This window comes from Pongo abelii, chromosome 4 (assembly GCF_028885655.2).
Source record: "Pongo abelii isolate AG06213 chromosome 4, NHGRI_mPonAbe1-v2.0_pri, whole genome shotgun sequence".
Lineage (NCBI taxonomy): Eukaryota > Metazoa > Chordata > Mammalia > Primates > Hominidae > Pongo > Pongo abelii.
The window spans coordinates 87,659,700-87,684,291 of NC_071989.2; the positions used below are offsets into that span (position 1 = coordinate 87,659,700).

Sequence of the window (24,592 nt, forward strand, 5' to 3'; positions counted from 1 at the left end):
TTAACTAGCCAGATGTTTGATGGGAGCCCTCATTGGGCAAATGTAGGGAGCAGTGGATGGGGAGCAGTGGATGTGCAGCAGGAACAACATGGAATGTGTAATGGAATACTGGGCAAGGCTTAGTAGTAAAAGGTTGGGGTCACCTCCATAGAAATGGCATTTAAGTGTTTATGCTTTGTTCTGAATCCAAGGCAGCCAGATTATAACCATGACTATAACCTGGATCATCACTTCAGATCCAGGAAGCAGGAAGGGTGGTGCCTGTGTCCTGTCCTAAAACCTTGCTTGTGTCATCATCCAGGCTGTGAAGTCTAAGACAGGTCCAGGGGAGCATCTCCGGAACTCCCTGTGGCACACGGGGGACACCAGTGACCAGGTCAGGCTGCTGTGGAAGGACTCCAGGAATGTGGGCTGGAAGGACAAGGTGTCCTACCGCTGGTTCCTACAGCACAGGCCCCAGGTGGGCTACATCAGGTAGGTAGAGGCCCCATTTCCTTACCTTGCTCTAGAAGCAAAGCATTCTCTGTTCTGCATCCCAGAGCCTTCACTTCCCTGAGCAATTCTGACCTAGGATTGTCCCCAAGGACATGCCAGGACTTTTGTGACCGCAGGATGGGGAACCTAGAAAAGAGGTGGGAGAGAAGGTATTCAGGATCAGACCACCCGGACAGGACAGTATAGGACCAAGATGGGGATAGAAGGAGCAGAGTTGAGGGGACGACCCAGCGTTGTGGGATTGGTGCATTTGGACGGCTGTGCCCTTCTGCCATGCTCTGCAGAGAAGCCTGAGGGTGGACATGCCAGTCAGTACGAGGTAAGAGGTGTGGTAGGGTCTCTTCTCCACACCCTCCCCTGTGGCACCTCTGGGCCCTGCATAATCACTTACTAGTGCAGGTTTCACCCTGACTGCACTATGCCCCTTACAGTCTGTCTTCCCTGCTGGATCACAAACTGCATGAGGGCAGTGCTTGTATCTTTTTTTTTTTTTTTGAGACGGAATCCCACTCTGTTGCCAGGCAGGAGTACTGTGGCGTGATCTCGGCTCACTGCAACCTCCGCCTTCCTGGTTCAAGTGATTCTTCTGCCTCAGCCTCCCGAGTAGCTGGGATTACAGGCACGCACCATCACGCCAGGCTAATTTTTGTATTTTTAGTAGAGATGGGGTTTCATCATGTTGGCCAGGCTGGTCTTGATCTCCTGACCTCGTGATCCGCCCACCTCGGCGTCCCAAAGTGCTGGGATTACAGGCATGGGCCACTGTGCCCAGTCGTAGCTTATTATTTTGATCTCCCCAGGGCCTAGCACAAAGCCTGACATCTACTACACGTGGCATGAACTGATCATCATGTAAGCCAAAGTAGTCTGTCTTGTTTCTTTATAGGACTTTTTTTTGTTGTTTTTTAAGTATGCTCGGGAGTTAGGAGGCTTAGGGCTGTATCTTTGAAATGTAGATAGTGTTCTTCTTCATTTGAACTTACAGATCAACACCCATCCTAGCCTATGTAGTATATTTAGGAAGGAGTACTGAGTGCATTCTCCTCATCAGGGCAGGAAAGCAGCCTCGTGGAAAAAAGAAAATCATGAGGGCAAATTCATGTTTTGTTTCTCTTTGTGACATTATGTCAAATGTACTCTTTTTGTCTCACAGTAAGATGATCATGTTCTCAGCCCTATTAGGCCCAATGCCCCTTTTTTTAATAATAAATATGTTGAAATGCCCCCTTTTCCGTCCCAAAATGGAATCATAGAAATTACAACCTACCTACACATATAATCTAGAAAATCAATGTGAGCCCTAACAATATAATAGAGAAATGAATAATTTATAACAAAATAATTTAAATACTTGAGCACCCCCACACCAGAAGACAAAATGAAACAGACACTCGCACCCATGCCTAGAATCACTACGAAGGTGACATTCTAACAGACTGTTGTGTCAGTGACTTAAATGTTACACTGGTGTTGATGACAGCGATGTAAATTTCTCAAATGGTACACATTTTAGAATGTTAATTTTCAAACAAATTTTCTCAATTTACCCTGGAAAATATAGTTTATATTAAAATTTGTGCAAAATATACTTGCTGTTTACAAGTGAAAGTGAGTCAGGTTCTAGGCCCTGATAGTTGCTCTTTACCTACCCTGGTGTCTGAGGAACACTCCAGAAGTGTATGGAATGCAGGACAGGTTTTGATTGTTCTCTCCAGGGCATCGCTCGCTATCCAGCATCCCTGGCTGCCATCACTCAGTGCCACTGTGACAACCCAAAGTGTCCCCACAGATTCGTCCAACTCTACTTAGGGAGTGCTGTCTCCTGTGGAGAATCATTGCTCTGAGATTCTACCAAAAGATATAAATCAGACCAAAGGAAAAGCAGAAGTTTTTAAGCATGGTATCTAGACAAGGCAATTCACATGACAATGAAGACACAAAACTTTCTCACTCAAGACATCAGGTTTGGTTTGGTTTGGTTTGATTTTTAACTCAAGTTTGATGGTGTGTCCAACATCATGTTAGGCCTTGTGAGAGACAGAAGCTGGGAAGAAACACCCCCCACCCCCCGACACACACACGGACACACACGGTCCCTGCCCTCAGGGACTTCCAGTCTAGTAAGTGGGAACAGCTACAGTCCAATCCAGGTGAGCGAAAAATGGAGCTTAAAACAGAGTAAAGACGGAGGTACGTATAAGAAGTGGGGCCCCTGGGCCTCACAGTGGGCACTTCACCCCGGGTTGGATTTCATGAAGGCCCCTCCGGCTGTGTTGTCCGCAGGGTACGATTTTATGAAGGCTCTGAGTTGGTGGCTGACTCTGGAGTCACCATAGACACGACAATGCGTGGAGGCCGACTTGGCGTTTTCTGCTTCTCTCAAGAAAACATCATCTGGTCCAACCTCAAGTATCGCTGCAATGGTAACGTGCATTCTCGTTACTGTTCAACATTGTTACTAGAATTAGTCAAACACTGCCACCTTATTTTTATACCTCACTTCCCCCCAAAAGCCCAACGCTCATACCACATAGTCATTAAAACCTGATAGTCCCTGTGTACCAGAAGTAAAAAGCAGATCGCATTTATCCTATTTTATCCATGTGGAAATTAAGACCCATAGAATTTAACTGCATGGTTTAGGGTTTGGGGTTCAGTGAGAAATCCAGTCAGATTTAATTTACAGGAAGCCTTTATTTTCATGTGGTTAAAACATAGTCACAGATGCAAAATCCATTCTGCCGGCTGATTTTCTGCAGGGCCGGGAAGGAGCACTCCTGGGCTTTAAGCCAATGGTTTGCAAAGCAGCCTGCAGGAGAAAATGGCGGCGAGGGCCTGCCGGGCCTCCTTGGCGGGCTAACAGCGCCCCCTACAGGACGCCTGCGCCGCGGGCGGGGTCCGGGGTCCGGGGTCCGGGGTGAAAGGAGCCTCCCTAACCTCCCTGTGCCCATTCCTATTCCAGACACCATCCCTGAGGACTTCCAAGAGTTTCAAACCCAGAATTTCGACCGCTTCGATAATTAAACCACGGAAGCAATCCGTAACTGCTTTTCGGAACACTAAAACCATATATTTTTCAACTTCCTTTAATTTTCTTTATACACTGTGGCTTTCTTTTACCAACCCAAGTATATCAAAACGTTTTATATGAATGTGGCAATAAAGGAGAAGAGATCATTTTTAAAAACCGTGTTGCTCAGACATTGCTCTCGTGTGGCTCAGGCTTTGAGGTGCCCGTTCTCGGAGGGATCCCCGTTAACTTGCAGGGTGGTGGTTTCTTCTCAGACCCGGTGGCCGATAAGATTGAGCCTATGCGTGAATCACAAGGCCCAGGCCAGAGGTCTCATCTGGGGTCCCCCAATTCGCTCCATACAAAACGCCTAACCGTTCCGTGCTCACCTCGGCAGCTTCCTTATTTTGGGTAAGGGGTCTCAGAAACACGTGTTCGGAGGGGCACCTTCCTTAGGAAGGCGTTTTTCTGACCTAGTCCTGGGACAGATTTGCCCGATTCTTTCTGATGCTCTCCTCCCATCCCACACCTTCCACAGATTTCTATTCTGGCCCCTTCAACATTAATTCTTAAGCTTATTTATATATTTGGCTCCCCCTAGTGGAATATAAGCATATTGACAATAAACGATCATGTCATTACAATCAACATCCCCACAGTACCTGGAATGTAGTAGATAGCCAATAAACGTCTGCTGAATTAATAAACGAAGAATGAATGAATGACTCTTAAGTGAAAGGACAGTAGAGTGTATATGATCATAAAAGTCCTCCTCAACCCAAAAAGTCACAACATATCCTCTCTTTGTGGTACCAGTAGCTGGATGTACAGGGCAGAAACTTGCCTAATTTGTATACTAGCCTGTCTTGTATTTCAGTTGTAAGTCAAAGATCCAAGCAAATTTTTATAAATTCTCTAGAAATTTTGTTTCAAAGAATATTGCTGTGCAGTTATATATTTTCTTATTCCAGAATTCCTAGAGATATATTAAATCATGTATGAAGAAAAAACACCACAGTTTTATCATGACTTTAACAGTGAGAAAATACAATGGTGCATGCATGAGATCTGGAGGATTTCTGGACATCCTCCTCTCATGTACAGCCTGGAGATGTGTGTTGCCTTGTAATCCAGGACATCTGATCTCCTACATCAAAAACTCCAGTGGGGCCAGGGGTGGTGGCACTTGCCTGTGGTCCCAAGCACTTTGGGAGGCCAAGGCAGGCAGATCACTTGAGGCCAGGAGTTCAAGACCAGCCTGGCCAACATGGCGAAACCCATCTCTACTAAAAATACAAAAATTAGCCGGGTGTGGTGCCACTTGCTTGTAGTCCCAGCTATTTGGGAGGCTGAGGTGGGAGAATCGCTTGAGCCCGGGAGGCAGAGGCTGCAGCGAGCCGAGATTGCACCACTGTACTCCAGCCTGGGCAACAAGAGTGAGGCTTGTGGAAGGAGGAGGCAACCCACGCCATGTCCACCCCTGGGGCAGCCTCCCTGCTGTCGGCTGTGCAAGCCCAAGAACACAGTATGTCCACAGGAAACAGACTCTCTTGGTTAAATCTTTTGTGTCTGTAATTGTTTTAGAAACCATGGGCCCACAGGAGATCTAGAACATAATTCCATCCCTTAGGGAGCTTATTACATTTTTGGGAAGACAAAACTTGTTATTTATGCAAAACAAGAAACAAAGACGCATGTAGAACCAGCAGTGTGCTGAAGCCAGCTCCTACCAGCTCATAAGAGCCAACTATTCAAGTTTTAGGAATATTGTGAGCCAGTTAAACTGTTGGTAGTTTGAAATTGGCCATAGTGGGAGTATTTACACAGAAACTGGCAAACACTACAAATCAGGGCTCCAGAGAACTGGTTGTTAAATATTTATCAGCACACAAGTGATTATTCTACCTTGTCCTATTCCTAGTTGGCCCTCCTTATATTTTTGAAGCTGATGTAGAAAACTTGAGGCTTTCAGAAAATTTCTTGCATAAGAAATGAAGTAAGAAAAGTAAAAATGGGCGGGGTGCTATGGCTCACACCTGTAATCCTAGCACTTTGGGAGGCCTAGGCAGGAGGATCGCTTGAGTTCAGGAGTTTGGGACCAGTCTGGCCAACATGGTAAAACCCCATCTCTACTAAAAATACAAAAATTAGGCCAGGTGCAGTGGCTCATGCCTATACTCCCAGTTCCTCAGGGGGCTGAAGCACAAGAATCTCTTGAATCTGGGAGGCGGAGGTTGCAGTGAGCTGAGATCGTGCCACTGCATTCCAGCCTGGGCAACAGAGCAAGACATGTCTCCAAAAAAAAAAAAGTGAAAATCAGGAAGCACTTGAGAGAAGCTAGCCAGTTGCAGACTCAGGGGATGAGCTAGCAGGTGTGGTATGCTCTCCCCCAGGTAACTCCCTGGGCTTCTTGGATACTTATTATACTCAACCTTAGCATAATGACTCAAATTCCTATTACAGTTCCATTAGGTTAGTAAGAGCCTCATTTGAATCTTACACCTCTAGGACTGAGTGGCCATCAATCTCTCACCAATTAGTATGAATTCATTCCAATGCTCATTCACCTCCTGACTTCTCATGGAGATCGAGAAGACTGAGGAGTTGGGCACGGTGGTGCACGCCTGTGGTCCTAGCTACCTGGGAGGCTGAATGGGGAGGATCACTTGAGCCCAGGAGTTCAAGTCCAGCATGGGCAACATAGCAGGATCCTGTCTCTCTCTTTTTTTTTTTTTTTTTAAACTACTGGGGGAATGGGAGGCGTGGTTGGGAAAGAAAAGAGGCATCGTCACTGTAGGGAAAAAGCCATGGCTGAGTAGAATCCCACGGGAAGTGTGGGAGATCTCTGGGGGCAGGATGAGGGCACTGGGGGCAGCCAGAGGAGGCCTGGGGGCATGGGAGCAGGTGCACAAAGGGAGGTGCAGCCCTTTTTGCCTACATCCAAGAAAAAGGAAAAAAAAAAAAAAAACAAAACTCTTCCTTCTCCCCATCCAGGTTATCAGTCCTAGGCTCCAGAAGTATTATGATGATTATCCTTAGGTTAATTTTGGAGACAGGCTATAAAGTTAAAGAGAATGAGGAAGATATAGAATCCAGCCACCTGCTATTGAAATATCTGTAGGCATTTTTTATGGCCTAGGCTAGAAGATAACTGGGAACAGACTCAAGCAGCAAAAAAGAATCTGGTCCAGAAGCGAGGCCGTGGGAAAACTAGATAATGTACAGCATGAATCTAGGGGTGAGAGGTGGGGTGCCCCTGTTTGGGATACACGCCTGGGGTCCCCAGTAACATCGGGACTGTAAAGGGTGGCTCAACCTTTCAGTGGCATGAAGAAACCCCCTGCAGTGTCCACAGCTCCACATCTTACAGCCCCGCCCAATTTGGTCATAGGCAACCTCAGGCGACAGAGACGCTCACCCCGAATTTCCTGGGGCAGTATAGTTTCCACAGTGGGTGAGGGTGTTTTATTCCAGAGAAATAATTCTAGTACTATAGAATTAAGTATAGAGATGATGAAGTAAATTGGACCCATCATCCTAATATTTTTGTGTGGTGTTGGGGAATTATGTTTGAATATGTGGCAACATACTTGAAATATCTAAGAGAATTTGGCATAATTAGATAATGCAATAAATTGAACTTGTGATTCTAGTTTAGAATGCAGACAGATGCTCTTCACCTTAAAATGGGGCTATGTCCTAATAAATCCGTAAGTTGAACATATCTTAAGTCCAAAGTGCATTTAGTACTCCAATAAACCCAAGTCAAAAGTTTGTCATCCATCATTAAGTCCAGATACTGGGTTATGTTTTTATAAAAATCGTAAGTCAAACCATCATTAGTTGGGAGTTGTTTATAGTTGAATATTTGGTTTATCATCATCATCATTATTATTGAGACAGGATCTCACTGTCGCTCAGGCTGCAGTGCAGTGGTGCAATCTCAGCTCACTGCAGCCTCAACCTCCTGGGCTCAAATAGTCCTCCCACCTCAGCCTTCTGAGTAGCTAAGACTACAGGCTCGTGCCGCCATACCCAGCTAATTTTTTGTATTATTTTTTTGTAAAGATGGGGTGTTACTGTGTTGCCCAGGCTGGTCTCAAACTCCTGGGCTCAAATGATCCTCCTGCCTTGGCCTCCCAAAGAGAGTATTTGATTTTAGACTTGTGATTTTAAGTCCGGAGGTAGGAGAATTTGGTAGAATATGCAAATATTGAGGTGATTAAGATAATTTCTCATCCATTATATAAATTTTTTAAATTTACAAGTTATATAAGCACATAGGTAGGTTTCATCAAATGACAAAAAATAAATTCATAAATGAAATTTAAATATGTTGTTTTTCATGTTACAAATTAGCATAGTAATTATGTCATAAATTAATATATTACATTTATAAATGGGATTTAGAGTGTTTAAGGAAATTTAATTAAGTTTACAAATGGGACTAAACATTAATCAAAAGCCTAAAAGTGATTATATATTTTGCTATAAAGTAATAAGTAGATTTGCATATTTATAGAATATAGTAAAGTAATACAATTTTTAAGTTGAATTTTTTAACTTAAGATTTTGTAATTTGTAACTTTAATCAAATATTAATTTTAACACCAAAGTCACCATAAATTGTGTTTTTTGTAAAAGACCACCTTTCCTTCAGGCATAAGGAAAGCCTCCTACAAGCTCCACATTGTACCACCTCGCCCAAATCATTGGTTAATAAACAACCTCAGACAATTGACATGCACCTCAAATTTCCTGAGGCAGTAGAGTTTCCTTAGTGGAGAAGGGTCTTTTATTCCTGAGAAATAATTCTACAATTGTAGAACTAAGTACAGAGATGCTGAAGTCAATTGGACCCATCATCCTAATATTTTTGTGTGGTGCTTGGGAATTATGTTTGTATATGTGGCAAAGTACTTGAAATATCTAAGAGAATTTGGCATACAGAATTCAATAAATTCAACGTGGGATTCTAGTTTAAAATGCATACAGATGCTCCCTTACTTACCATGTAGTTACATCCTGGGATAAACCCACGGCAAGCCAGAAATACCATAAGTGAAAATGCTTTGAATATCTTTTTTTTTTTCTTTCTTTTTTTTTTTTTGAGATAGAATCTCGCTCTGTCGCTCAGGCTGGAGTGCAGTGGTGCGATCTTGGCTCACTGCAAGCTCCGCCTCCTGGCTTCACGCCATTCTCCTGCCTCAGCCTCCCGAGTAGCTGGGACCACAGGCACCCGCCACCATACCCAGCTAATTTTTTGTATTTTTTTAGTAGAGATGGGGTTTCACTGTGTTAGCCAGCATGGCATTTAATATCTTGATAAGCCCATCATCAAGTCAAAAAAATCTTAAGTCAAACCATTATAAGTTGGGGATTGTCTGTAGTTGAGTATTTGATTTCAGACTTGTGATTTTAAATCAGAAGGTAGGGAGAATTTGGTTGAATATTTAAATGATATTGAGGTGGTTCAGATAATTTATAATACACTATATAATTTTTTTAATTTGCAAGGGTTATTTAAGTGCATAGACAGGTTTTGTGAGACAAGTGACATAAAAATGAAACATTATAAATGCAATTTAAATTTATTGTTTATAATGTATTACAAATTAGCATAGTATATTACGTTATAAATATATTAAATTTATAAATGGAATTTAGAGCATTTAAATAAATTTAATTAGGTTTACAAATAGCACTAGACATTAATCAAAAGCTTACAAGTGATTATAAATTTTGCTATAAAGTAATAAGTAGATTTGTATATTTATAGATATAGTAGAGTCATAAGATTTTTAACTTGAACTTCTATACTTAAGGTTTTGTAATTTGTAACTTTAATCAAACATTAATTTTAAAAACCAGTCACCATAAATTGTGTTTTCTGTGTATAAAAGCTACACTTATAAGCAAATAACAAAATCAATAAAAAACAGCACAGTGACAGTCAGCACTGATTTTTTTTTATTAAGGGGTGGAGATCTGGGGAAATGCATCCTCAATTCCAAATAAGGGGCTAACAATCATTCCAGAGCACTGCCTTTTCTACATTGGGGACTGTCACTGCACAGAGGGATAAAGGACCTTGATTCAGCTCTCCCTGGCTCCAGGGCATCACCAAGCGGCTGGCTGCATCGCTCGGGGCCTGAGCTATCCTGCTGTCAGCTCTCAAACCCCTCGTTTGCCAGGACACGTGGCCTGAAGAATGCACTAGCCCCAACTTGGGGCCCTGGTGTGGCAATGAGGCAAGGAACACCACTCTCTTCTCCCTACTACATTAAAAATTTTAAGGATGCCTAAACATGTCTGCTTATTTGGAGGGCTGGGGTGAATGAGGCCTCCAGAATGAAAGCTCTCCTATTCTGGCTGCACCACGTGACTGAGAAGTAACTTTAGCTTATTTCCTTGGCTCATCATAAAAGAATGAAAAGTATTTTCCTCACATTGTCTACCTCCTCAACTATGGAGTGGACATGCATCATGCCTTCAACTCAGGTCTTTGAGAAAAACAACTTTATTTCCCAAATTTCACCTTGTTTTTCTTCTGAGAACTTATTGTGCCAAACTCAAGAGAAACATAACCTCAGTCTTTCTTGGGGCTCCCATTCTTCTTCCAGAATCAAGACTCTAGGATGTCTTCTCAGTACCAAGGTGTTTGGGGAGGGGGACATCTATACACACAGATTCCTTCTAATGTGACCGTAGTCAGCACCCACGCCCCATACTCTAACAGACCACACTGGGGACCTCAAATCTGTGTGAACCTTTGCAGCCATTCCTTTACTGGCCCCTTACCTGTGGACTGCAGAAAGCCCCACAGGCCTCCCTTCCTTCTCTCTCAGCATGGGAGAATCCTTCTCAAGTATGAGGAGGAAAGCCTCATTCTCCCTCTTGCTTTTGGCCAAGAAATCTCCATTCCCAGTGTTCCTTCACTTACGCCCTGCTATGACTTGAATGTGCCCCCTGAAGCTCATATGTTGGAAACTTAATCCCTAATACAGCACTTTTGAAAAGTAAGGCCTAATGGGAGGTGTTTAATTCGTGAGGGCGGAGCCCTTGTGAATGGATTAATGTCAGTTATAAAAGGGCTTGAGGCTGCAAGTTCCATTTCTTTCTCTCTTATACTCTCTGCCCCTCCACCTTCCACCAGGGGATGACACAGCACAAAGGTCTTTGCCAGATACCGGCACCTTGATCTATCTTGGACTTCCCAATCTCCTGTGTAAAATAAATTTCCTTTCTTTATAAGTCACCCAGTCTATGGTATTCTGTTATAGCAACACAAAATGGACTAAGACACTCCCACAAACCCCAGACTTCGACTATGGGCTTAGCTCTGGGTACACAAAAACTAGAACAGTTTGCAAGCTGGCTCTGACTCACACCACCACAGCCTCACTGAAATAGTGGGCCCAGAGTCCACTCTGCCTGAATGGGAGGATTGGGGCAAAGGGAAATATGTAAAGGAAATGGGTCAATATCTCAAAGTGCTACCACAACATATTGTGAACAACTTCAATAGCTAATTTAAAAAAATTCTTTTTTAGAAATGAGGTCTCACTATGTTGCCCAGGCTGGTCTCACACTCCTGGGCTCAAGCAATCCTCCCACCTCAGCCTCCCAAAGTGCTGGGATTACAGGCATGAGCCACCACACCTGGCCTCACACTGTTTAGATTTGTTCCTAAAAGTAAAAGATGCCTGTGTTTAAACCAGGCCAGATCACTCACCCTAGAAATTCCACAAATAGCCCATGAGCTGAGGGCTCCAGGCAGATGGGTGGCTGAGCCCAGTTCCCATCCTGGCCTGGAGGAGGAGAGCTAGGAAGTCACAGCTTAGGATACACTGGGGCTGGCGGGAAGGTTTGCTTTTATCCATTATCCAAGCTGTGATTCAGTGCATAAGTCTCCCTTTCATTAAGTTTAACTTGTTGAGTAACATTAAATTTATATACTGCAAAGCATAATAGAATTTCACTGCTGTGAGCGTATATGTTCACAAGCATCATCCAACTAAGTGTGAGCATCTGCTGCCTCATTGGGGGTATTTACTAGTCATTCATTAGTTATTTATTTTGTAGCACCTATTAAACAGTAGCAGATATCTAATGTCTGAGAAAAATTTATGGAAGGAAGATTTGAATGGAAAATTTTCTCCATTAGCATATTTTTAAGGAGTTTTCCTCACAATTCCATCCCACTCCTACCCCTCCTACCAGAATTCTGAGGATCAGGGCTTGAGAACTAACATCTCCAAAGTCCCAGTAGCCCTGTGGTTTTCTACAGGCTCCTGGAGGATAAGGACCGTGCCATGTTTATCTCACCCTCCCCCCCTCAATAAAGTACAAATTTGTGGAATTGGAGAGGCCAAGAGGCCTCAAATTCTTCTCTTTCATATCATCCACTAGGGGGCAGAAATCATCTAAAAATAGCCCCTAAACCAGCCACTTTTTTTTAGCTAAAAGATGACTAAATTTCATTAAAAGTAGAATAACAAACACCTGTAATCCCAGCACTTTGGGAGTCCAAGGCGGGCGGATCACGAGGTCCGGAGACCAAGACCATCCTAGCCAACGTGGTGAAACCCCATCCCTACTAAAAATACAAAAATTAGCCGGGTACGGTGGCTTGCGCCTGTAGTCCCAGCTACTCTGGAGGCTGAGGCAGGAGAATCGCTTGAACCCGGGGAGCGGAGGTTGCAGTGAGCTGAGACCGCGCCACTGCACTCCAGCCCGGGCAACAGAGCAAGTATCTGTCTCAGGAAAAAAAAAAAAAAGAGTAACAACAACTACAATTTATTAAACACTTACTCTGCTCCTAGCACTATGTTATATGCTAATAGTTCAGGGCTTAAGAACAATTTTATTGGCCAGGAGTGGTGTCTCATGCCTGAAATCTTGGCACTTTGGGAAGCTGAGGCAGGAGGATCGCTGCAGCTCAGGAATTTTAGACCAGCCTGGGCAACATAGTGAGACCTATCTCTACTGAGAATGTTTTAATAATTCGTCAGGCATGGTGGTGTGCGCTGTAGTCCCAGCTACTTGGGAGGCTGAGATGGGAGGATTACTTGAGCCTGGGTGGACAGGCTGCAGTGAGCTATGACTGCACCACTGCACTTCAGCCTGGGTGACAGAGCAAGACCCTGTCTAAAAAAAAGAACTCTTATTTATCAAAACAAACATCTCAACAAAAAGCAACAACACCACACAGGAAGGAAACCACCACCTACATGTGAATTATTGCAGATTAGTCTCTGAATGAACACTGAAGCCTCGCTTTCTTTTAGGTATTGCCTCGCAAAGACTTCTGCCTTGTCCCTCAGCCTAAATTCACAGGATAGAGTCTTCTCCATAAGCAAAGCAAAGAGCCATTCATCTATCCACTCATCATTCACTCATTCTTCAGACACACACTGAGCAATTTATATACCAGGTACTGTGCTAGGTACTGGGAGCGATTTTAAAAGTACACAAAGCCAGTCCATTTTAATCCAGGCCTCTGTATGACTGAAAGCCTTTGTCTTACTATTTAATAATACTGATCATAACTGCAAAAGTATAGTGTAGTTCAGAATTAAATGAACCTGGCCGGGCACAGTGGCTCACGCCTGTGATCCCAGCACTTTAGGAGGCAGAGGCGGGCAGATCACTTGAGGTTAGGAGTTTGAGACCAGCCTGGGCAACATGGCAAAACCATCTCTACTAAAAATACAAAAATTAGCCACGTGTGGTGGCACGCACCTGTAGTCCCAGCTACTTGGGAAGCTGAGACAGCAGAATCACTTGAACCTCAGACGCAGAGGTTGCAGTAAGATTGTGCCACTGCACTCCAGCCTGGGCATCAGAGGGGGATTCCGTCTCAAAAAAAAAAAAGAATTAAATGCACCTCAAAGCCAACCACTAGATTCTCTCGCTCTATTTAGAGGACATTTGTTTGTTTTAAGAACCCAGACTTAATCCTGAGAGGTTTTAGCAGGGTCTGAAGAGAGCCTCGTCCTAAACATCTCTGCCAGGAAGAACTCTTCCAGGGAGCAGGGGGCAGGCAGCTTCCTGGCCCAGGACAGTTTGCATGACCTAAATTACTTGAGTCAAAAATTCTTTGGGCCATATAGTGTTCCGGTGGTGGTTGTTGGGTTTTCTATTTGCTAACTTGAGCAAACATTTAAAATTCGAGTGTTTTTACACAAAAACCTGGATTTCCAACTTCTCTTTAAAAAGTCAAAAGCTCCAGCCTCCATCTGCATTCACGTTCAGAAACCTTGAAAAGGGCCTGTGTTCTCCATGCACCGCAGTGTCCACACATATAAGTTTCTACCTGGCCCTGTAAGTGATCGAGTATGAGAGTCCGTACTTGGGATTTCCCAGGCACCCTGTGCAGCCTGCAGGGGATATGGAGAAGGTTGGGACTCAACCCCTCTTGTGGCAGGCCAGGTCTCACTAACAGCTAAACAGGCAGGCCTCCATGACAACTGTTTCAGCATTGACTGAGTGCTTAGGTTAAATATTAAAGGCTGCAAGAGCCAGTGCCCTTACACAAAGGCTGGAATGTAACAAAAGCCCACCAAGAGTCTTGCCTAGACCTTTCCTGGGCCTTGAAGCATGACAAGATAACAAAGAAATTCTTAAATTCCTTGTACCCACGTTTAGAATTAAACACATTTTATTAGGGGTCAGTAAAGAACTCCCCAGACTTCCATAACTCAGTGGAAGACAAGATAAGGGTAATCACCCCCAGCACCTGGACCCATCTAGATTAAATAAACTTACAGAGGCTCCGGAGGAAGGTCTCCAGGACTCAGACCTTAGTTATGGATTAGAGGGAATCAGTCACTTGTGTCTTTTGATGAATGCACAATTACACATAGACGTATAGCTTCAGAGGTATATAAGCACTGGAAAACTTTGTAAATTTGAGTTGGTCTGGTGATATTTTCCTGGCCTTCTCCCTGTACCCAGTTACAGAAATAAACTCTCTTCTTTCCCAGTTTATCTGCATCTCATTACTGGGCCATGAGAACAAGCAGCCCAACCCTCAGTTCAGTCTGGGAACACTCTGGCTAACAACCTGTTAGGGGTTGTCACCACTGCCTGGAGAGAATAGGAGTACATTGGGGGCCAGCCGACAGGAGCTGAGGTCTCGGGTAGAGGACTCCTACCTTATTAATAGATGGAAAGAGTTTCAAACCCAGCATCACTGACTCTGGTTCCAAAATCCGAAATTCTTTTGTAGCGACAGCACACATTCATCAGGTATACAGAGAAGAGTTAACAGCAGGCCCGAGATGGCTGCCAATCTTTGGTTAGAAAGGCTTAATTGCAAAGTTGGCCCTTGGCTGGTATCTGAGCACTTGGCTTTCCAGAGTGTTCCCACCATTTCTGAAACTGGTAAGAGTGGTTCACCGTGTCTTGACTGTACAGTGTGGTTTATGCCGAGCATCTGCTTTCTTTCTGGGAGTTGGAATTTTGGTACATGGTAGGGAGAAGGTGCCTATGGGACCAGACCCTAATAAAAACCCTGGGTGCTGAGTCTTTAATGAGCTTCCCTTGTGGCCAACATTTCATATCCCTTGTCACAACTCATTGCTGGGGAAATTAAGCACATATTATGTGACTTCCATCTGGAGAAGACTCTTGGTAGCTTGCCCCCTGGTTTTCTCTGGACTTGGCCCCATACACCTTTTTTTTTTTTTTTTTGATGGTTTTGCTCTGTATCCTTTCACTGTAATAAATTATAACTGTAAGCATAACTAGATGCTGAGTTATGCTTCGGCCAATCACTAGATTCTATTTAGAGGGCATTTGTTTATTTGAAGAACTCAGACTTACTTAATCCTGAGAGTTTTTACCTGGGTCCAAAGAGAGCCTCGTTCTAAACATCCCTGTCTAGAAAGCCTCTGATGAGACTTTCTAGCAAACCACTTAAATGTAGTGGTCTTGGGGACCCCGAAACATCAGTCAACTATCTCCAACAACTGAAAGAGGCTTTGGGCTTACGAAGTGCAAAGAATAATTGAGGTGCTAGGTCATCACAGGCATCACTAATGAGAAAATAATGGAAAACAGGGGCCTAAAAGTTGAGGCCAATAACCACAAGGAGAAGCTCTGCAGCTTCTCCTGCGGAGCTGGAGAAGCAAAACTCAAAGTGGAGACCCCTGAGATTGGACACATGACAAGGGACAGAGTTTAACTGAAGTGGTTTATTTGGTTAGTCTCATACCTAGAGAAATTTAAGGTGAGGCAGTCACCCCCAATACCAGCTCTACCCTTCTTTCATAGTCATAGTGCCCCAAATTTTTGCAGGAACCCAGATGCCCAGAATAAAAGATTACACTTCCCAGGTTAGTTGTGGCCATCTAAGTTCTGATCAGTGGCATATAAGCAAAAAATTTCATGGTAGCTTCTGGGAATCCTCTTCTAAAGAGGGTTAATTTTTTTTTTTTTTCTTTTTTTTAAGATGGAGTCTCACTCTGTCGCCAGGCTGGGGTGCAGTGGTGCAATCTTGGCTCACTGCAACCTCCGCCTCCAGGTTCAAGTGATTCTCCTGCCTCAGCCTCCCAAGTAGCTGGGATTACAGGCATGCACCACCACACCCGGCTAGGTTTCACCATGTTGGCCAGGATGGTCTCTGTCTCTTGACCTCATGATCTGCCTGCCTCGGCCTCCCAAAGTGCTGGGATTACAGGCGTGAGCCACCACGCCCAGCCAGATCATTAATATTTCTTATTCGTCCTCTTCTCCCTCCTCCTAGGCTGGAATATGGATATAATAGCTGGAGTTCCAGAGGCTGTCTTGAGTTGATGAGAAAGCCTTGGGAATAGAAGTGTCATCATAGAGAACAAGATAGAACTGACACCGTGGAGTAACATACCAGTAACAGACCATAAAATTTCTATCACTGGACTTTGTGGACATGAAAAATCTCCATCTGCTCTTGGGGCTTTACTGTTACTTCCAGCTAAATTTAATCCTCCTTAATGCAAAAGAAATTCCGGATGAGGAAGTGTTTATAAAGTCATGTATCCAGAACCACAGACTCACCAAATCTTAGATCTGAAGAGTCATCAGGAAGCTTTTTGTTTCAGCCTTTTCATTTTACAGTTAGAAAAACTGAGGCCCAGTCACCTCTGTGATTTGTGAGGGTTACATGGCTAGTTAGGAGCAAAACTGAGGTCAGATCCCAGGTTTTGGGGCCACAGGCTCATGGTTCTCATTTTCCTGCTATGAGAACTGCCTCAGGTAGGCCAGGTCAGGGGTAAAGTCCAAAAGGGGGTTTCTCTCTAGAGGACTCAAAGAAAAAGCAGTGTCGGATTGCCGTAGCTCACGCCTGTAACCCTAGCACTTTGGGAGGTTGAGGCAGGTGGATCGCTTGAGCCCAGGAGTTTGAGACCAGCCTGGGCAACATGGTAAAACTCCATTTCTTCAAAAAATACAAAAATTAGCTGGATGTGGTGGTATGTGCCTGTCCTCCAAGCTACTTGGGAGCCTGAGGTGGGAGAATAGCTTAAGCCCTGGAGGTTGAGGCTGCAGTGAGCTACTATGGTGCCACTGCACTCTAGCCTGGGTGACAGAGTGAGACTCTGTCTCAAAAAAGAAAAAGAAAAGAAAAGAAGAAAAAGAAAATATGCTGAAGACTGTACATGATGAAATTTCAGAGGTCTCCTGGGAGGCCATCCCACTTCTGGTTTTGATGGGCAGAGACTCAACAGTGGAAGGCAGGTATGACCTGGGACTTCTCAGGCCCCAGCTTTCCTCCTCTTCACCTTCCTCTCACCCATCAGACTTCACACCTCCCTCTTCCCTTGGTGTTCAAACCTAAGTCTATACAGAGTACCTCGAACCCATATGGTGCTTAGAGGTGGAACCCAGGCTAGATTTCACCCGACCTGTGCCTTCTTGGCCAGTCCCTCTATGAAGTACGCAGACCGACAACCTTTTACAGAGGACCGGGCTTGAGAAAGGGCTCGCTGGGATCCATCTTGCTTCCCCATGTACACCCGGCCCCACTCACACCAAGGGAGTTTCAGCCCTGCTGGAAACACTGTGGCAGATGCTTTGGTGGCCTGCCCATTTATTTCACTTTGTCATTCACAGATGTCAAAGCACCAGCACCTGCAGTTCTTTGTTTCTGGGCTTCCTCTGGTGCAGAAGCTGCTTTTTCTGCCTATGTTGGAGGTGTGGGGGATTTAGGAGACCTAAGGAATGGGCTCCAATGAGATGAAGGGAATGGGTGTGTAAAGCCTCAGCCCCTCACCTGGTGGGGGCTGAGTCTGAGGAATGTGCCCTGCATTGTTCCTGCATGATTAGGCTCCAGCTGCCCTCAGTGGTAATGGCCCCTCTCCTCCCTCCCCAGTCTAGGGGTGCTTCACCTCCCAAATACAGAGGGTTCACTCATCCTTATCTCAGGGTCTGCTTCTGGGGGAGCTGACCAGAAGCAAACCTTCCTCAGCACTCAGATTTTACTTACTCCAAAATTAGGGATTATTAAGTTTGAACAGATACCCTGTGCTCGAAAGCATGCGCACAGACATATATATAGAAATTTCTGGCTGGGTGCAGTGGCTCACGCCTGTAATCCCAGCACTTTGGGAGGCCAAGGCGGATCACTTGAGGCCAAGAGTTTGAGATTAGCCTGGCCAACATAGGGAGACCCCATCTCTACAAAAATAATTATTTAGCTGAGTGTGATGGTGGACACCTGTAGTCCCAGCTACTCAGAAGACTGAGGTGGAATGATCACTTGAACCTAGAAGTTCAAGACTACAGTGAGCCGTGATGGCACCACCGTACTCCAGCCTGGGTGACAGAGTAAGACCCTATCTCAATTAAAAAAAGGAAATTTCCAACTTTTCTCTGAGCCCACTACCCAAAGATAATCATATGCCCCAGCCACTCAGCTGAGCTTTACTGCCCTTCCAAGAATAGCCTAGAAATCCAGTAAGGACAATGAAAACTAGAAAAATGAAGAGACACTGATACTGGATCTAATTCATATTTTTAACCCCACTCACCACCTGCAATCACACCCACCCACAGCCTTCAGTAAGTGCTCAGTAAATATCTGTTAGTCAGCAAAGCTACTGGGAGCACACACTCTGCCCCTGCGCCATACACCCTGCCCCCAACCCCTGCTCTATTATGATGATATCCCCCCCCCCCCAAGTCTCTCTGCACAGAATGGTGAAGAAACTGCATTTGGTTTTTTCAAACTATTCTTCAGACTGGGCACAGTGGCTCATGCCTGTAATGTCAGCACTGTGGGAGGCTGAGGTGGGCAGATCACAAGGTCAGGAGCTCCAGACCAGCTTGGCCAACATGGTGAAACCTCGTCTTTACTAAAAATTAAAAAAATTAGCCAGGCATGGTGGTGCACGTCTGTATTCCCAGCTCCTCAGGAGGCTGAGGCAGGAGAAACGCTTGAACCTGGGAGGCGGAGGTTGCGGTGAGCCGAGATCGCGCCATTGCACTCCAGCCTGGGCAACAGAGCAAGACTGTGTCTCAAAAGAAAAAAAGAAAAAAACAAACAAACAAACAAAAACTATTCTTCTGCACCCTCAGGAGAATGGGCCAGGAACATGCTCTTGAAACAGGCTGCTTGCTCAGAAATACATTTCCATATTAGCAGGCGCAGCTGTCCCTCCTGCTGGAGGCCTGTTGGCTTCTTGAGAACTGCTAGTCTTACCATTTGCCACATGCCCAACAGGAAAATTTAATTCACAGAAACTCAGAATGCCAGATTCTTCCTCCCTCCCAACTCAGGGATCCCCTCAAGAGCCTGCCTGACAGCTGTTATCTCCTTCATGAACACCTCAAGTGACAGGGAACTCACTGCTGTATGATGTAGCCTATCCTATTGTTGGAAGGCTCTAGTTATTAATAATTCTTAATAGTAGACATCATTTATTAAACATTTTCTATGTGCCAGGCTCCATTAAAAGTAATTTAACTAGCCAGGTGTGGTGGTGTGCACCTGTGGTCCTAACTACTTGGAAGGCTGAGGCAAGAGGATTCCTTGAGCCCAGGAGTTCAAGACTGCAGTGAGCTATGATTACGCCACTGCACTCCAGCCTGGGCCACAGAACAAGACCTCAACTCCTTTAAAAATAAAAATTAAATGAAAAGTGCTTGACCTGTGTCAACTCATTGAATCACGAAAACAATCCTATGAAATAGATGCTATTGTTATTACTCCACCTGACCTGACAGGCAAGGAAACTTGCAGCACAGAGAAGTAAATAATTAGCTGAAGATCACAGAGCTAGCAGTGGCAGAATGCAATTTCAAACAAAAAGTGGCCTTCGAGAGCTTTCCTCTGTTGCCTTTTTTCTACTTGGGGCAGAAATCTTTCATCCTATAAGTGAGGCTTTTTAGGTCCAGATCCTTGTGAAATTGTGATGAATGCCAAGGACCCTTTCCATGCTACTGTGCATATGGTCACAAAACTCTGCGTATTATTTCAGGGAGTCAATCCACCCCAGCCCTTGGACCCCAGGTTAAGAACCACAGCTAACACAAATAATGTTACTTTTGTATCTATTTGGAAATTCTCTTATGAACTTCTTTTATATCTAACAGACTTTCTCCAGGCTTAATTTTCCCTATTTTTAAATTTTTTTCAGACAGAGTCTCCCTCTGTCACCCAGACTGGAGTGCAATGGCACAATCTTGGCTCACTGCAACCTCTGCCTCCTGGGTTCAAGTGATTCTCCTGCCTTAGCCTCCCAAGTAGCTGGGATTACAGATATGTACCACCACGTCCAGCTAATTTTTATATTTTTAGTAGAGATGGGGTTTCACTGTGTTGGCCAGGCTGGTCTCGAACTCCTGACCTCAAGAGATCCACCCATCTCAGCCTCCCAAAGTGCTGGGATTAGAGGCATGAGCCACCGCGCCCAGCCAATTTCCCCAGTTCTAGATGAAAGAATGTTCAACCACACCAATACTCAAAGATAAACAAATTCAAATAATAATAAGGTTAAGGTGTTATTTTGTACCTTTATAACAACAAAGAGCTATAAAGAAAATACTCAAAAATCAAGTGCTGGCCAGGTGCAGTGGCAGACACCTGTCATCCCAAGCACTTTGCAAGGCCAGGGCAGGTGGATCTCTGAGCTCAGGAGTTCAGGACCAGCCTGGGCAACGTGATGAAACCCCATTTCTACAAAAAAAGTACAAAAAATTAGCCAGGCACAGTAGTGCGTGCCTGTAGTCGCAGCTACTCAGGAGGCTGAGGTGGGAGGATGACTTAAGCCTGGAAGGTCGAAGCTGCAGTGAGCTATGATCACACCACTGCACTCCAGCCCGGGCAACAGAGCAAGACCCTGTCTCAAAAAAAAGAGTGCTGGGAGGGTTATACTCCTGTTGCTGCTGCTATGGTACCTGTATACACTACCATTAGAAATTTGGCAACACATAGGAAAGACTGATGAAAACACCCATAAGCTTTTGACCTGGTAATTCTACTCCTCAAATTTATTCCAAGAAAATAATTTAGGTGGAAGTAAAAGCCACATGTAGAAAGATATTTATAACAAATTTTTCTCTAAGAGCCAGAAAAAAAAAAAAAAAAAAACAATGTCCAAAAAAAATTGAGAAATTATAAGTAAATATGGTCATTAGCTTAATGGAACAGATAAAATAATGAAAAGCATTAAAATAACATTCAGGAAAAAATGTGGAAGGTGGAAATCAACATGATGATGATTGTCAGTTGTGGGGTGATAGGGTGGGAATGCCCAGGGAACTTTCAATTCGCTTTTTAGTGCCTCACTTTAAAAAGTGAGAGACCAAATAATCAGAACAAAAGCAGCTCAGAGGAAAAAGAGAGAAACTATAAAGGATCAGAGGATCCCTCAAAACAAAATGAAACAAAACACTATAAATAATATCCTCTATGAAATATTAAAAGATATGCATCCATGAAAGAGAAACAGAAGAGGATTGGGGGTAATCAGAAAACATGAAAGAAGGCCTGGCATGGTGGCTCACACTTGTAATCTCAGCACTTTGGGAGGCTGAGTGGGGCGGATTGCCTGAGGTCAGGAGTTCGAGATCAGCCTGGCCAACATGGTGAAACCCCATCTCTACGAAAAATACAAAAATTATCTGGGTGTGGTGGCGCACACCTGTAATCCCAGCTACTGGGAGGCTGAGGCAGGAGAATTGCTTGAACCCAGGAGGCAGAGGTTGCAGTGAGCCGAGATCTTGCCACTGAACTCTAGCCTGGGAAACAGAGCAAGACTCCCATCTCAAAAAAAAAAAAAAGGAAAACATGAATGATAGAGTTATTGGAGATGGAGTTATAACAACTGAAGTAGTAAATTCAACAGAAACTCTGGAAGATAAAGTAGGCTAACTATCCAGAAAATTGAACAAAAATAGAGAGATAGAAAATGGGAGAAAAGCTGACCAATCTAGAAGACCCAATATCTACCTAATAGGAGTCCACTAAGAGACAACAGAGACAATCTCCAGGACAGAGAGTGTAACTGGCCAAGCCAAAGGCATGTGCCCAACCCATGGCTAGGTAGGAAAGGCAGGATCTGGCCCATTTGGATCTAGAAGGAAAGGACACTCTCTCCCCCCACAACCCAGGAGTATGGTCCCCCAAAAGGAAAAGTAATAGATGCTACTAGAAAATGAGGGTTAGACGATATACAGCCAAGAGCTACCACTGTCCACTGCACAGGAACCTCTATTGACTCCTAGTAACCACACCTTCTTCTCTAACTACTCATAGAGCACTTTCAATAGGATTTTTGCATCCTGTCAAATGCAAAACCTCCCTTTCTAGGCCTGTTGTGCATTATCATAGCTGAGATATGTTGTGTACATCCTACACGCCAATTGTTTCTCATGAGTTATCTCAGTAAAGCCTTACAACAAAGCAAACAAGAAAATCATCTTAATAACCCCAATTATAAATCAGGACACTACTGCCCAGAGAGGTTAAGAAGCATGCCCAGCTTCACCCAGCTAATAAAGAGAAAAGCCAGGATTTGGACCTAGTACCCTGACCATGGAGCTCGCACCCTTATGCCACAGGACTTTATGTACCTCTCCCAGGAGGCTTCTCAGTGCCCCCAGTGACCCCGATGCCTCACCGCCTTCTGGACCCCAAAGAGGATCTAAGGTAGGTGGTCAAACAGCCATGAGAGCCTCCATCGAGCCACACACCCTGAGCTTTCTGCATGCAGCCCAGCACCTAGCTCAGAGAGTCCTGGCATGCTTGGTCACCCTAGGAGGTCCATCAGCCCTCTCAAGTCACCAGGGTGCTGGGAGCAGCCACTAGATCTCAGCCCTCCTTCACGTCACACACCTCACTCAGGGACTGCCCACAGGCTTGCTCTGGCTGTAGCACAGGAACCCCTGCTCCTTCTTATCTGGTGCAAGGAGCCCAGGGGATGCCTTCGAGGAAGGTTAGCCCTGTCGGTGAAATGTGTTGTGCAAAAGGCAGGTTGACTGGAGAAAAGTCATACACATTTATTTAACGTTTATACACAGGATCCTTCAGAATGAAAACCTAAAGATAATGGGGAAATTGGCCATATTGATGATTAAGATTAACGAAGTACGAACAGCTATGTAGAAATGCGATTGGACAAAAAACGGTATGACCTAATGCTAATAGACTGAGCTGGGAGATTCAGTGAGGCTTGTGTAGATTCTTGGCCTCTCTGCACAGCATCCCTTCCTTCTATGTGCAGGGCAGGACCCTCTCTGGAATGGGGGTCTTACGACCTACCGTCAAACAAGGTAAGTCGGATCATTTCTTTATGGCCAGTTTTTACACAGAAAGGCAGAGGGAAAATGAGAGTAATATTTTTAGGATTTATGGCTGGCTTTGGGGAAAAGAGGTTCTGGTTTCTATGCGGAAGAGGGATTCTAGTTTCTATGGCTAGACTAGGCGAGAACGGGCCTGAGAGACAGGAGGGCAGGTATGCAGAGAAAAACTTTTAACTTCTGAGGCTTTCATTTTAGAGTACTGTTTTCTGAGTCCCAACAGTGGGAAGCCAGAGAAAGCAGAAATGTACTTCTGAGAGCCCCCAGACAGCTGGCTCTTCCCCCATGCAGCAGCAGTCAGGCCACAGAGCTCCTCTTGCATGACAGCAGCAGGGCAAAGCCTGTCTGGGCTGGTGGAAGGTTCCGTGGGTCTGGCTGTATTGGGGTGAAGACCTGTCTGGGAGCCTCTTCAACTATTTATCTGTTCTGCCTTCCTCCCCCTTGCTCCTGTCCTTTGAAAGCTAACCTGGACACAGAAGCTCTCAGCATTTAGGAGGCCTTAATTCCAGCTCCATTTAATGCAAGATCTCTTGAAGTTGGTCCCAAACTTAGGCCACAAGTTCAGGTGTACAGAAAACAAACCATTTCGCTTTGTCTTTTTTTTTTTTTTTTTGAGACAGAGTCTTGCTCTGTCACCCAGGCTGGAGTGCAGTGGCACAATCTCCACCTCCCAGGTTCAAGCAATTCTTGTGCCTCAGCCTCCCGTGTAGCTGGGATTACAGGTGTACGCCACCACGCCCAGATAATTTTTGTATTTTTAGTGGAGACAGGGTTTCACCATGTTGCCAGGCTTGTCTCCAACTCCTGACCTCAGGTGATCCACCCGCCTCAGCCTCCCAAAGTGTTGGGATTACAGGCGTGAGCCACCACACCCAGCCAACAAACCATCTTTCTGTCACAGAGTTTAATTCTATTTGATTCCTATCCTGCCAATGTGGCAGAAACATAATCTCTGTTGATTTAGAATTTACCCACATCCGGAGCCTAGGATCTTGTCAAAGTCCCACTGAGCTCTGGGAGATGGGGTCTTTATTGTCTTTTGTCACACAGGTGTCTAGAAGATGCCACCTATTGTCACTTACTTTGTGTCCTACACAACTGCAGACACTGTTCAAAGGCTGTATAGTTTGCTCTCACTGCTATAACAAATTACCACAAATATAATGGCTTAACACAACACAAACTTATTTCTCACAGTTTCTGTAGAAGGGCAACATGGGTCTTACCAGGTGTTGGCTGTGCTGGGCTTATAGCTGGAGACTCTAGGAAATAATCCTCTTCTAAGCTCACTCAGGTTGCTGGCCC

The 24,592-nt window shown here is 44.7% G+C and overlaps 1 protein-coding gene and 1 long non-coding RNA gene across 2 annotated transcripts in view; one reads left to right on the forward strand and one right to left on the reverse strand.

Moving 5' to 3' along the window:
- Nucleotides 1-2,910, reverse strand: part of LOC112133471 (uncharacterized) — a 30,249-nt gene extending 27,339 nt beyond the window's left edge. The window contains exons 1-2 of the long non-coding RNA XR_010139979.1: nt 2,733-2,910; nt 500-621 (exon numbers count right to left, since the gene is read on the reverse strand). This is a non-coding gene — a long non-coding RNA (uncharacterized LOC112133471). The remainder of the gene's footprint in view (nt 1-499; nt 622-2,732) is intronic.
- The window catches only part of THBS4 (thrombospondin 4), a 47,969-nt gene extending 44,287 nt beyond the window's left edge, over nt 1-3,682 (forward strand). Inside the window, exons 20-22 of the mRNA XM_024247625.3 lie at nt 302-474; nt 2,779-2,918; nt 3,458-3,682. Coding sequence (XP_024103393.3) covers nt 302-474; nt 2,779-2,918; nt 3,458-3,519 — 375 coding nt within the window. The 3' untranslated portion in view covers nt 3,520-3,682. The remainder of the gene's footprint in view (nt 1-301; nt 475-2,778; nt 2,919-3,457) is intronic.
- The last annotated feature ends 20,910 nt before the right edge of the window (nt 3,683-24,592 follow it).